The 14,872-nt window shown below is 43.1% G+C and overlaps 1 protein-coding gene across 1 annotated transcript in view; it reads left to right on the forward strand.

The window, feature by feature from the left end:
* The window catches only part of ppp6r2a (protein phosphatase 6, regulatory subunit 2a), a 66,736-nt gene that overhangs the window by 27,687 nt on the left and 24,177 nt on the right, over positions 1 to 14,872 (forward strand). The window contains exon 14 of the mRNA XM_080754444.1: positions 5,135 to 5,220. Within this exon, the coding sequence (XP_080610570.1) occupies positions 5,135 to 5,220 (86 nt within the window). The remainder of the gene's footprint in view (positions 1 to 5,134; positions 5,221 to 14,872) is intronic.

Raw genomic sequence — 14,872 nt, forward strand, 5'->3', positions numbered from 1 at the left:
GCGGGTGATTGAACTTCTCACCCTATCTCTAAGGGAGATACCAGCCACCCTTCTGAGAAAACTCATTTCGGCTGCTTGTACCCGAGACCTTATACTTTCGGTCATGACCCACACCTGTTGCGCAGCACTTATTTCCACGACTGCTAGACCTAAAGTATACTGTATATCAGGGTTCCCCAATAGGCGGCCCGCGGGCCATTTGCGGCCCGCGGGGGGCTACTGTCTGGCCCACACCAACCCCAGTAATAATGGTGGTATAAGAGCAGCAACAACACTAGTATATCGTCGTTGTCGGCTGGAAATCTCGTATCTCCAAATTTGTACGTTCTTTCGCAAATCATACAAGGCCATCGCACAAAAGTAGTGACAACAGCAGATCTACAAGCACACAACGCCTCGCACCGCGAGGCGTTGTGTGCTTGTAGATCGGCTGTGTTCAACGATATCTGAACTGACGCTGGAGTAGCAGGAACGCCGCCAACGCCCCCTGCAATGTTGTGGCCCTCGGCTTGGTACCCTAGACATAATTGGGGAAAACTAATTGGGGAACCCTGCTGTATATACTTGATCATGTTGCTTGCCAAAAAGAACAGAAACTTGTCAGGACATCAATAGATCTACAGGCTTACATCACCTTGTGTTGTGTAGACTCGTAGGTCTGCTGTTTTTGGTACACAATACTGTCAGTATAAATCAACTAGGCTGAGTATGTTTCAGGCTTCGTTTCTCATTGAACCTTTAGGTTGTAGCCTACATAATAATAATACTTTTTTTGTTGTCATGTCATTGACTAAGTCACTCTGTGTTAACCCATTTAGGCCTAGAATTATTGAATGCTTTAACCAGTGAAAAATAGCAGATATACAAGCTCACAGCGCGGCACCGAGTGCCAAGCTCACTGTGCGGCACCGAGTGCCGCGCTGCGAGCTTGTAGATCTGCTATGTTTGAAAAAGTCGTGAAAATGTGTGCAAATCATTGTGTGTTTTCAAAGCGAACGTTTGTAACTCATATTATGCTTCTGGGGGGTCCCTGGAACTAAATATTTTGAGATGGGGGTCCATCTCGAGCGATGGAATCCATCAAGTCCAGCTTAACACCTTCTAAGCCTGGTCGTACTCCCTCGGACTTCCTACTGGGTCCCATCAGCCACACGTCTATTCCCGGACTTTTGATATAAATGATAATAATAAAAAAAAAAAACATCGGCCATTCTTCTCTGTGTCTTTTTGGAGCTATCTGAAACGGTTAATATGCTCTCACAGTCATTTTCTGGTGCTGGGTGTGATACTCGTAATATCCAGCAGGCCACGCCGTTGACTCACATTCTGGATGGATGGCTGGCCAGGAGTGGCCTCATACTCTCCCCAGTGTTGAAACTCGACAAGAAGGACACACAAGATGGCTACTCTTTGTCTCTGTTCGTGGATCGCGGTTTCAATCACGTTCGGGCGCCGCTTCTCTATCGCTCCTTTCCCTGCTTCGCCGCACGTAAACGAATGGAATTGATCTCCCCTCCGCCTCGCCAAAGTAAGATCGCCGACCTCTGCAGGATGAATATGTACGCTGTATCGAGCACTCCATTACGTGTTGTTATCATGTGGGCTTTGTTTTTTTAAAATATGTTTGTAAATAAATGGCTTATTTCTTCGGCGCTACCTCTGTTCAGAGGGTTCTGCCGCGGCTTGCAAGGTGTTAAGTCCCCCCCCCCCCCCCCCCCACACACACACACACACACACACACGTGTCTCTGTGAGGAACGCCCCCCCCTCCCAGCCTCCTCCACATGTGTCTCCTCCTCGCGGGGGTTGGCTGTTGGGGGGCATGACAGATGAGAGGCGCTCCCCCAGAGGTGCTCGTCCTCCGGGGTTGTTGGGTCATAGACGTTATAGAATGATTATTTTGTCATAATCGCGAATGTTGAAAAACGTCCGAAATAGTGGAAATAGCAGATCTACAAGCTGTAGATCGGCTATTTCCACTATCAAAGTTATTTTTTAAGTAGTAAGTTGTCAAATATGTCAATAATTTCTTTGTATATTTAGGTTATGTGTCATATCTGCCATGTACTTCAAAGCCTAAAAGCCAAACAGAAATGTAATTATCAACGACAAAAACACAATTAAATCGTCAATCGCCAATTATTTGAATGACAATTATTCATTGGCTGACAATGATTCATTGGCTGATCGGCCAATGAATCAATGTGTGTGTGTGTGTGTGTGGGTGTGGGGTGGGGGGGGGGGGGGGGGGGGCTGGCAGATGTCGTGGTGTCGCTCCGAGGAGGGAAGATCTGCTGCTGCTGCAGGGTGGTCTGCGGAGTGGTCTGGTGTTGCCATATTTAAAGGGATATTTCAAAAAAAAAACTTGTGTCCCTTTTATCATCTAATCAGGGGAACACTGTCCTCCGGGTCTTCTCCCCATACACACCCATTGTAACTTCAAACTCAATTTTAACCATGATAGGTTTATTAAAAACACATTTTCTTCTTTTCCTTTTTTTTTTGGGGTCTACCATCCTAATATGTGAGCAGGTTGTGTTTTTTTTATAACCTTTTTCATTATTTTTTAACACATTCTGTGCCAGCTTTTCACCACTAGGGGCGCCCAATGGCCACAGAAATCACCATAGATATACGCTGGTACATGCACAAGCCGTGCGCAGCCATGACACGCCTGAACACTTTCCTTTGTGGATGACCTGGAACAGAATGAAGTTAGCTTGAAGTTAGCTATTGGCTACCAAGCATTTTAGAAGCCCTATTTTCGGCGATTTAGCCATGATTAAACCTTGCACACCTCATGGATATGCTTGGAATAGAGAAAATGAGCTCTAAAGATCCTGGATTGCATTGGAGTGGATGGGAAATATCGGCGGCGCGACGCTCTCGCGGGCCGTGTAAACAGATGACGGCCGGCGGCCCGGCTCGAAAATTTAGCCCAGTGCTTCGGTAAGGCCTCTGGAAAAAAAATTTTTTTTTTAAAAGCCGGACTAGTTAGGGATCGGCACCCCGAACGTTAATAAGGTCCAAATAAAGCCGAACTAGTTCGGGATCGGCACAATAAGAGTTAAATAATTTTCATTATTTTTTTAATAATTCTGTGGGGGGAAAAAAACACAAAAATTAATTATTAAAAATAAAAGAAAAAATTTATCGGAAAAATCCTCTATACCAGGGGTTTTCAAAGTGGGTGACGGGGCACCCTGAGGTGCCGTGATGCCAGTCCAGGGGTGCCGCGAGATAATTTGATGATATTTGGAATTCATCAATATCACTACCTCATCAATATCACTTCACTATGCTTATTAAAACAGACCTGATTTGCAATGTACTTGATGAGTTATTTTTCCATCTACGACAACTCCCTTCTGTGGCACGTTGTGATACGTTGTAAGCTTGTAGATCGTCTATTTTTGGTGGACCCCCCCCCCAGAATAGGCATGCTGGGGTTCAAGTGGTTAAACGTCAAGTATAACGTTATTTTCAGTCAGTTCTGATGGAAACGGATATTTCTCCAATATGTAAGATTCTAAAAATTAACAGTGTAATTCAGGGGTGCCGTGGATGAAAAAGTTATTTACAGGGGTGACCTGAGTCAAAGAAGTTTGAAAACCACTGCTCTATACCAGTGTAGTGAAATATATACAGGTATTAGTTCTGACCAAGAAGGCTGAAGGTTGAAGAAGGCTCTCAATGTCTGTTCCAATGTCATTAGCCATGTTTCCATAAACTTATTCAAATTAGGGAAGCGAATTATCAGAAATACGCATTAAGACAAAGCGAATTTAGCATGTTTCCATTTGCGGGTGTCATTCGAATTAGCGACGGTCGCATGCGTTGATCGGGCTGATTTTTTTTCAGACCGAACCTGAGCACTGCACGTCTGACTGCTGTGACTCGTCGCTGTCTAGTAGTGGGAAGAAGGGGTTATCAATCATCATGGCCCCAAATAACTTTTAAATATCTTACAATTGGCGACGAGTCTCTTACGAAGTTGGCAAGAGTTCCTCTCAATACATGAAGCTATATAACCTCTCCATTAGCAATAGTCAGTGGTGCGTTATTGGAAATGACACCCGAGCTCCAGGCAAACCCCGCCCATGGATGCTTTTGATTGGCTGAACTGGCGCTAGGGAGCGCTCCTTTTTGTCCGCTTGGACCGCACGGAGGTGCGTGGTGAATAGAATGCGTTTATCGTGGGCTTGCCCAGGCCTTACGGCCTGGGCATAAATATAACGATTGCATTCACCACGGCTTCGTAACTCGCGCGGCGCTCCGCCGGCCGCGCGGTCCGCTGGCCTTCGCGCAGCTTGCAATGTCGTGGACAATAATCAAACGGCTCCGCCCAGAACTGCGGTGTCATTTCCAATAACGCGTCAGTGGTGTGTGTTCCCCACACTCCCGCGCCCCCACCGTTGCGCTCTGGTTCACCGGGAAAACCGCGGTCACGTCGCTGCACAGTGCTCATCCTGCAAGTTTCAGCGTCCTCTGGAAGGTGATTGATCTGCAAGCTTGTAGATCAGCCACTTTTGGCACGCAACACCGTGTGATGAGGAAGGGTTAGCCACGGATGGCTTGACTCCGGGAGGTGAAAACGGGAGGAATTTACACACCGTCCGTGTCACTCCGTGCATGTGTAACAAACAACCGGTTTGTTTTGTGGGCTAACGGACGTTAAGCGGCAGGGGAAAGTGTTAAATTGGAGGACGATATGGACCCAGAACGTCATAATCTATTCGCATTTATTGTCTGACCCGTTTCCATTCACAAATGCGCATTTAGTTTATTCGATAAAGCCTCAAAATCCACCTCCTCCAAGCGGATAATTGTTTTTGCGGATAATGAAAGTTTATTCGCATTTTGAAGTGTTTCCATAAAAAGATTTTGCGAATAAGCCGTAAATGCGCATTAAGAGGCTTTATGGAAACGCCACTAGTGTCTATCAGAAACCTTGCTCAATACGTATACCTTTGTTCGTGTACTCGGTTAACATTTGTCACACACTGTGGCCTCAGGGAAACTGTTTATTTTATTTTATTTTTCTCTTTTTTTTTCTTTTTCAGTTCACTCTTGTGACTTGACAATAAACAAAAAGATGGAACTTGGACGTGAACTTGATGTCCCTCTTTTGCAGAGCTGCCAGAAGACTGCAGAGGTCGCTGGGAGAGCTTCGTGGACGAGACCCTGAGAGAGACCAACAGGAGAAACACAGTGGAGCTGGTGAGAGACGTTAACCACTTAACCAATTCATTATTGGGTATCATTATTCTATGCTTTAACTATTGAAAAATAGCAGATATACAAGCTCTGCTATTTTTGAAAAATCGTGAAAATTTGAGTTTTGACCCGAAGTGTCTTTTGAATCCTTCTAAGATTTTTTGGAAAAACCCATGTTTCCATGTCAGCAATCTGGCCAGCCATCGTCAAAGAAAAGGTCCTTTTCACTTCAACTGGAGCTCAGTTAGTCTGTTCTTGAGAGACTACTATGTCAGTGGTTCTCAAACCTTTTCAAGTGAAGGACCCCCAAAATGATATGTATTTGGCCACGGACCCCCTTCTCAAAATATTTAGTTCCAGGGACCACCCAGAAGCAAAATTTGAGTTACAAACGTTCGCTTTGAAAATACATATATTCAAAGATTTGCACACATTTTCACGACTTTTTCAAAAAAAGCAGATCTACAAGCTCGAGTGCCCCGCTGTGAGATATCTCCTATTTTTCACTGGTTAAAGCAATCAATAGGCCTAAATGGGTTTAAGCCATACTGTAGCAGACCCCACCGAAATATGGTCAAGACTTGAACTGATGATCATGAATTTATTAAACTCCAAGGATCAACGTAAGAGCTGACAGAAAAATACAAAAAACACCAAAAAAAAAGAACTGTTAGTTTCCCATCTTTTCTGTGTAAAACAACAAAGGCTTACAGAAACTTCAAAGCACTTTCAGAACAATAAATACAGTGTACTGTATGTCTTTTTACCCTGACTTTAACCATTTAAAATATCACTGTGATTACTTTACTTTGCAATGAAATAAAGCACCTGACTTCAACATGAACTTGTTTTCTTCCTATTAGCAACAATTATTTTAACTCCCAAAAGTGAAATTCACAGGCTTTTAACTCAAAATAATGAATTGCGATTTTTAACCTTTTTAAGTGCATACAAGTACATGAAATAATGACGTTTTTAACTACTGTAAGATATATTTATATCAATACCTTCCTTTGCAATGCACAAATCGATTTTCATTTCAACACCTTACAGAAAGAGTAGCAAAACAAACTCTGAATTAGTTAGTTCTCATTATCCTTAGCACCATACTATGTGCCTTTCTTGCAGAAATACATTTCTTTCATTCAATGCCCTTCAATATGCTGTGTGCCTGAACAGGATGTAAACACATTTATAGCAAAAGTCCTCAGTCTCTTATAACCAAAAACGAAGTCCTCCATTGTAAGTAGCAAACACAGTCCATGTCTACTAACCTTGTGCCTCTTCAGGGGGTGCTAAAACTGTAATTAATCATCTCAAAAGACAATCAATAATTCACAGTCTTTTTGCATCAAAGAACATGTCCGTTCCCACTGTTGTTCTGTTATGCAATGTTTCCTGGTTGCGTTGTACAGGAAGCAAAGTCCACCAAAACACTCTTCAAAATAAAAGCATTTGACTCAAAAACAGATATCTTTCACAGTAAAGCAACAATAACTGTCTGTTCACCCAGGATATAAAATAGTTTAGCACAAAATGTAATTGGGTTCTTTACACTCCCACCAAAATTATGAATGTTTTCAAAGGAAAACCCATGAATAATTTTCACACAAATAACAATAGTGTCTCTTTTCACTGTACTGGGCTTAAGAAGCTTTTAACAGCAGAATTAACTTCTGCACTGGAGGTTTCAGCATAGTTCAGTTCATCCAAACGCTTTCTTCAGTCTCTTATCTCCTATCTCCAATTTCCTTGAGATTGTCACTGGTGAGTGCCACTGCTGTCTGGCGATGATGTCCATATACTCACATTTCCTGAAAGTGAGCTCTGTCAGATACCGTAACCAGTGCCAACCTTTCGTTACGTACAAGTCCTTTCTGGTGAAAGTACCAGGTGAAGGTTGGGCTGTGCTGAACGTCCTGTGAATCAAATGATTGGGCTTGGGGGTGAGTGGTTGTAGGTTGTCAGGACTGTTCATGGTGATGACCTTTGGGTGCTTGAACGAATAGTGGAGGGATGCCTGAAGGGGTCTTCCTCCCACCTTGAGGGTACCGCCTGTATCTAGATGGAGATCACTGTGGTGCGGTTTGGTACACCATGGTAACTGCTTTCCTTTATTGAATTTCAGTAAACTTTCTTTCTCACATGCTTGGCTTTGCAGATCTTTGACTATAACTCTTTCAGTGTTTTCCCGTTTACTCACAGGTTCTGCGATCTCTGTTTCCTTGGTCAGAGTGCCTTTCACTTTTGGATCACCGATGGGCAGAACTGGAATTGCATTTTTGGAGGTAAGTATTTCCCTTTTAGAGGGACAGGGGTAAGTGGGAACAGTGCACTCTGTATAGAACTTCCTTTGAATGTGACTGACTTCAGCGATCCTTTTATTATCAGGTGAGTGTGGCCGTTGTTTGAATGATGGAGGTGTCTCATAACGTCCCTGATCCGTTTTCCTTATGCCGTCTTTGACTGTGCACAGGGCAATGACACTCTCTTGTGTATTGACATCTCCTTTGGTATCCTTAATGTCTGACTCCCGGGTACTCATCACATCCATAGCTGTCACTGGGGAGAGTGCCATGGCTACCGTGTTCTCATTTGAAGTGCTCGAAGATGCTGTTGGAGTGGGTACATGCCTTTCTTGATTCTCAACCTTTCTGTAGTTTTCAACATGGAGACAAGTAGGGTGTCTCCCCATGCACAAGTCACATGTGGAGCGCTGCCGGCATTCCTTTGCGTCTTGACCTGGGTTTGCACATCCATAACAGAGTCCGTTTTCCCTCACGTACATCCGTCGATCATCAATGGACTTTTTCATGAATTCTGAGCAATTGTGAAGTTGATGATTATTATCTTTGCACCAGGTGCAGGGGGAGGGGGGTGATGGGTTTCCAATGTTTACTGTTTGTTATCAATATTCACTGCAGTTTGGGTGTTGAATACATGAGCCTTGTTTCCTTTTATTTCCTTTGTGATTCTTTACTCACTGAATGAGTCAGAGGACTGAAGAGCGTGTAGTGAAGTTACAGGGTTGCCTGCTATTTCTGACTCTCTTGCAATAAATGTTGAGAACTCTTTAAAGGTGGGAAAATCTTTACCTTCCATGAGTGCCTTTGAGACCTGGCGATTCCAACGTTCTGCTACCCATTCAGGAACCTTCTGTAGCAGCTTTTGGTTCTCTTCACAGTCGCTTAATATTTCCAGGCCCCTCACATGAGGCATGGCTTGCAGGCAGGCATTCAAGAAGTCAGCGAATGACCTCAACCCTTCAACATCTTTGGACTGTATTTTTGGCCATCCTGCCAGCTTATCTCTGAAAGCTCTTTGGACAACAAACGGTTGACCGTAGCGTTTGTTGAGTTTATTCCATGCATCTCTCTATGCCTCATCATCATTTCGATAAAATGTACCTTCAAGGCATTGGTGAGCAGAGCCAGTGACATATCTCTTTAGGTAATAAAGTTTATCAGCTGCAGAAATAGCTTTCCGGTCTATCAGTGACAGGAATGATGCCTTCCATTCAATGAAGAGGATTGGGTCTCCACTAAACACTGTGGGCTCTGGCGTTGGTAGTCTGTTAGTAGCGATGCTGTCTTGAACTGCTTGGGCTAAATAGTAAATGTCAGTAGGGGGTGTTAAGGTATTAATGACAGGCAATGGGGTGACAGTAGAGGGGTTTCTGTTTTGCACTGGAAGGCTAGAAGGGTTTCTGTTTTGCACTGGAGGACTAGAGGGGTTTCTTTTTTGAACTGGAGGGTTAGCCAATTCCTGTCTGATGCTCTGTTGTATAGGCAGTCTATCTGTGTCCTGCTCAATTTCTCTGTCATAGACTTCCAGCTTGGCACAAGCGACTTCGATGTCTCTTTGTACTTGTAGACGCTCCAGTTGAGACTGCTGTATCTCTAATTCCTTACTGTGTTGTTCTTCCAACATCCTTATTTTTTCCCTTTGTTTCCTTTCTTCCTCCATTAATTTGTATTTAGCTTCACTTGCAGCAAGCTCTGTGTCTGCTTCAACTCTTTTGACTGATAAGACGGATTCTGGGTTGGACAGGTTGGAACCTGACCTTGAAGCAGTGCCATATATGGAGTGAGCGTAGGTGGGGGTAAGTAGCTAATGCGTAGGTGGGGGTAAGTAGCTGATGGAGACTTTGTTTTTCACGCTGTGCATCAAAATCCCCATGTGCCTCTGTCATCCGTTCATAGATGATTTGCATAATGGCTTTGGTTGCAGCCTCACATCCATCTGTTTTGCACCTCAGTTCAGTGGAAGTAGTGCCACGTGCTCTGACTTCATCATAGTCTCTCAGGATATTGTTCTTTCTCTTTTCAATCAGTTCTGCCATTGCAGTCAAATCATCTTCTGAAATTTCATCTTTTAGATTTTCTCTGGATGATCTTAGTAGATTTTTTATTTGTTCATACGCACCTAACAGTCTTTTCTCCTTTTTGCTCAGGTCCTCCTTTTGAAGGGCGAGCATTTTCTCTGTGGGGGCTTTAGGACGTTCTGAACACCGTTGTTTTGTCAACTCATTGCCTTCCAATTGAAGTTGAGGCTCAACAAATTGTTTCTCCTTGCCCTCAATTGTGTCCTTTAATTCTTGCCTTGGTGTGTCTTCATAACTTTCATCATCTAGTAGGCATCTGTTCTCCTGTATTTCCATTTGTAGTCTTCATTTGTTCCGTAATGCCATCCATCTTGAGTGATTCAGTCTTAATAATGGCTGTTTCCTTGACCAACACTGCTGTTGCAACTCACTGCGTTGTGTGTGCCGTGCCGTCTTGGATTCCGTAGGCAGCGTGCTGCAGCAGGTGAAGGTAAAGCTCTTAGTGTAGCAGACCCCACCGAAATATGGTCAAGACTTGAACTGATGATCATGAATTTATTAAACTCCAAGGATCAACGTAAGAGCTGACAGAAAAATACAAAAAACACAAAAAAAAAGAACTGTTAGTTTCCCATCTATTCTGTGTAAAACAACAAAGGCTTACAGAAACTTCAAAGCACTTTCAGAACAATAAATACAGTGTACTGTATGTCTTTTTACCCTGACTTTAACCATTTAAAATATGACTGTGATTACTTTACTTTGCAATGAAATAAAGCACCTGACCTCAACATGAACTTGTTTTCTTCCTATTAGCAACAATTCTTTTAACTCCCAAAAGTGAAATTCACAGGCTTTTAACTCAAATCGATTTTTAACCTTTTTAACTCATTGAGTGCCAATCCCGAACTAGTTCGGCTTTATTATCGCATCGCAGAGTGCCGATCCCGAACTAGTTCGGCTTTTAAAAAAAAAAAGATTTTTTTTTTTTTGGACCCCATCAAATCTGGTGAACATGATTTCAATCGCGATTTTGCATGTTCCACCCCCATACAACCCCATCTAACATACAGGGCAGCCATTTTTGTTTACATAACATGTAAAACATAATGGCTATTATCTCAAGAATGCCTGAACGGATTTCCAATCGGATTTTTTTGTTTGAAAGCTGTGAACAAACTGCACAAATCCACTCCAATGCAATCCAGGATTGCATTGAATTTTTTAGAGCTCATTCTTCTCTGTTTTTTTCCCATGCATGAGGTGTGCAAGGTTTAATCGTGGCTAAATTGCAGAAAATAGATCTTCTAAAATGCTTGGTAGCCAATAGCTAACTTCAAGCTAACTTCATCCTCTTCCTGTACATGCACAAAGGAAAGTGTTCAGGCATGTCATGGCTGCAGGGCTTGTGCATATACCAGCACTGTCTAAGTAGAATTCTCTGGTCATTGGGGCCCTCTAGTGGTGAAAAAGGGGGCACTCAAAGAGTTAAGTGCATACAAGTACATGAAATAATGACGTTTTTAACTACTGTAAGATATATTTATATCAATACCTTCCTTTGCAATGCACACATCGATTTTCATTTCAACACCTTACAGAAAGAGTAGCAAAACAAACTCTGAATTAGTTAGTTCTCATTATCCTTAGCACCATACTATGTGCCTTTCTTGCAGAAATACATTTCTTTCATTCAATGCCCTTCAATATGCTGTGTGCCTGAACAGGATGTAAACACATTTATAGCAAAAGTCCTCAGTCTCTTATAACCAAAAACGAAGTCCTCCATTGTAAGTAGCAAACACAGTCCATGTCTACTAACCTTGTGCCTCTTCAGGGGGTGCTAAAACTGTAATTAATCATCTCAAAAGACGATCAATAATTCGCGGTCTTTTTGCATCAAAGAACATGTCCGTTCCCACTGTTGTTCTGTTATGCAATGTTTCCTGGTTGCGTTGTACAGGAAGCAAAGTCCACCAAAACACTCTTCAAAATAAAAGCATTTGACTCAAAAACAGATATCTTTCACAGTAAAGCAACAATAACTGTCTGTTCACCCAGGATATAAAATAGTTTAGCACAAAATGTAATTGGGTTCTTTACACTCCCACCAAAATTATGAATGTTTTCAAAGGAAAACCCATGAATAATCTTCACACAAATAACAATAGTGTCTCTTTTCACTGTACTGGGCTTAAGAAGCTTTTAACAGCAGAATTAACTTCTGCACTGGAGGTTTCAGCATAGTTCAGTTCATCCAAACGCTTTCTTCAGTCTCTTATCTCCTATCTCCAATTTCCTTGAGATTGTCACTGGTGAGTGCCACTGCTGTCTGGCAATGATGTCCATATACTCACATTTCCTGAAAGTGAACTCTGTCAGATACCGTAACCAGTGCCAACCTTTCGTTGCGTACAAGTCCTTTCTGGTGAAAGTACCAGGTGAAGGTTGGGCTGTGCTGAACGTCCTGTGAATCAAATGATTGGGCTTGGGGGTGAGTGGTTGTAGGTTGTCAGGACTGTTCATGGTGATGACCTTTGAGTGCTTGAACGAATAGTGGAGGGATGCCTGAAGGGGTCTTCCTCCCACCTTGAGGGTACCGCCTGTATCTAGATGGAGATCAATGTGGTGCGGTTTGGTACACCATGGTAACTGCTTTCCTTTATTGAATTTCAGTAAACTTTCTTTCTCACACGCTTGGCTTTGCAGATCTTTGACTATAACTCTTTCAGTGTTTTCCCGTTTACTCACAGGTTCTGCGATCTCTGTTTCCTTGGTCAGAGTCCCTTTCACTTTTGGATCACCGATGGGCAGAACTGGAATTGCATTTTTGGAGGTAAGTATTTCCCTTTTAGAGGGACAGGGGTAAGTGGGAACAGTGCACTCTGTGTAGAACTTCCTTTGAATGTGACTGACTTCAGCGATCCTTTTATTATCAGGTGAGTGTGGCCGTTGTTTGAATGATGGAGGTGTCTCAGTCATAACGTCCCTGATCCGTTTTCCTTATGCCGTCTTTGACTGTGCACAGGGCAATGACACTCTCTTGTGTATTGACATCTCCTTTGGTATCCTTAATGTCTGACTCCCGGGTACTCATCACATCCATAGCTGTCACTGGGGAGAGTGCCATGGCTACCGTGTTCTCATTTGAAGTGCTCGAAGATGCTGTTGGAGTGGGTACATGCCTTTCTTGATTCTCAACCTTTCTGTAGTTTTCAACATGGAGACAAGTAGGGTGTCTCCCCATGCACAAGTCACATGTGGAGCGCTGCCGGCATTCCTTTGCGTTGTGACCTGGGTTTGCACATCCATAACAGAGTCCGTTTTCCCTCACGTACATCCGTCGATCATCAATGGACTTTTTCATGAATTCTGAGCAATTGTGAAGTTGATGATTATTATCTTTGCACCAGGTGCAGGGGGAGGGGGGTGATGGGTTTCCAATGTTTACTGTTTGTTCGTTATCAATATTCACTGCAGTTTGGGTGTTGAAAACATGAGCCTTGTTTCCTTTTATTTCCTTTGTGATTCTTTTCTCATTGAATGAGTCAGAGGACTGAAGAGCGTGTTGTGAAGTTACAGGGTTGCATGCTATTTCTGACTCTGTTGCAATAAATGTTGAGAACTCTTTAAAGGTGGGAAAATCTTTACCTTCCATGAGTGCCTTTGAGACCTGGCGATTCCAACGTTCTGCTACCCATTCAGGAACCTTCTGTAGCAGCTTTTGGTTCTCTTCACAGTCGCTTAATATTTCCAGGCCCCTCACATGAGGCATGGCTTGCAGGCAGGCATTCAAGAAGTCAGCGAATGACCTCAACCCTTCAACATCTTTGGACTGTATTTTTGGCCATCCTGCCAGCTTATCTCTGAAAGCTCTTTGGACAACAAACGGTTGACCGTAGCGTTTGTTGAGTTTATTCCATGCATCTCTCTATGCCTCATCATCATTTCGATAAAATGTACCTTCAAGGCATTGGTGAGCAGAGCCAGTGACATATCTCTTTAGGTAATAAAGTTTATCAGCTGCAGAAATAGCTTTTCGGTCTATCAGTGACAGGAATGATGCCTTCCATTCAATGAAGAGGATTGGGTCTCCACTAAACACTGTGGGCTCTGGCGTTGGTAGTCTGTTAGTAGCGATGCTGTCTTGAACTGCTTGGGCTAAATAGTAAATGTCAGTAGGGGGTGTTAAGGTATTAATGACAGGCAATGGGGTGACAGTAGAGGGGTTTCTGTTTTGCACTGGAAGGCTAGAAGGGTTTCTGTTTTGCACTGGAGGACTAGAGGGGTTTCTTTTTTGAACTGGAGGGTTAGCCAATTCCTGTCTGATGCTCTGTTGTATAGGCAGTCTATCTGTGTCCTGCTCAATTTCTCTGTCATAGACTTCCAGCTTGGCACAAGCGACTTCGATGTCTCTTTGTACTTGTAGACGCTCCAGTTGAGACTGCTGTATCTCTAATTCCTTACTGTGTTGTTCTTCCAACATCCTTATTTTTTCCCTTTGTTTCCTTTCTTCCTCCATTAATTTGTATTTAGCTTCACTTGCAGCAAGCTCTGTGTCTGCTTCAACTCTTTTGACTGATAAGACGGATTCTGGGTTGGACAGGTTGGAACCTGACCTTGAAGCAGTGCCATATATGGAGTGAGCGTAGGTGGGGGTAAGTAGCTAATGCGTAGTTGGGGGTAAGTAGCTGATGGAGACTTTGTTTTTCACGCTGTGCATCAAAATCCCCATGTGCCTCTGTCATCCGTTCATAGATGATTTGCATAATGGCTTTGGTTGCAGCCTCACATCCATCTGTTTTGCACCTCAGTTCAGTGGAAGTAGTGCCACGTGCTCTGACTTCATCATAGTCTCTCAGGTTATCGTTCTTTCTCTTTTCAATCAGTTCTGCCATTGCAGTCAAATCATCTTCTGAAATGTCATCTTTTAGATTTTCTCTGGATGATCTTAGTAGATTTTTTAATTGTTCATACGCACCTAACAGTCTTTTCTCCTTTTTGCTCAGGTCCTCCTTTTGAAGGGCGAGCATTTTCTCTGTGGGGGCTTTAGGACGTTCTGAACACCGTTGTTTTGTCAACTCATTGCCTTCCAATTGAAGTTGAGGCTCAAGTTGTTTCTCCTTGCCCTCAATTGTGTCTTTTAATACTTGCCTTGGTGTGTCTTCATAACTTTCATCATCTAGTAGGCATCTGTTCTCCTGTATTTCCATTTGTAGTCTTCATTTGTTCCGTAATGCCATCCATCTTGAGTGATTCAGTCTTAATAATGGCTGTTTCCTTGACCAACACTGCTGTTGCAACTCACTGCGTTGTGTGTGCCGTGCCGTC

This window comes from Nannobrachium achirus, assembly GCF_963921795.1.
Source record: "Nannobrachium achirus genome assembly, chromosome: 23".
Taxonomy (NCBI): Eukaryota; Metazoa; Chordata; class Actinopteri; order Myctophiformes; family Myctophidae; genus Nannobrachium; species Nannobrachium achirus.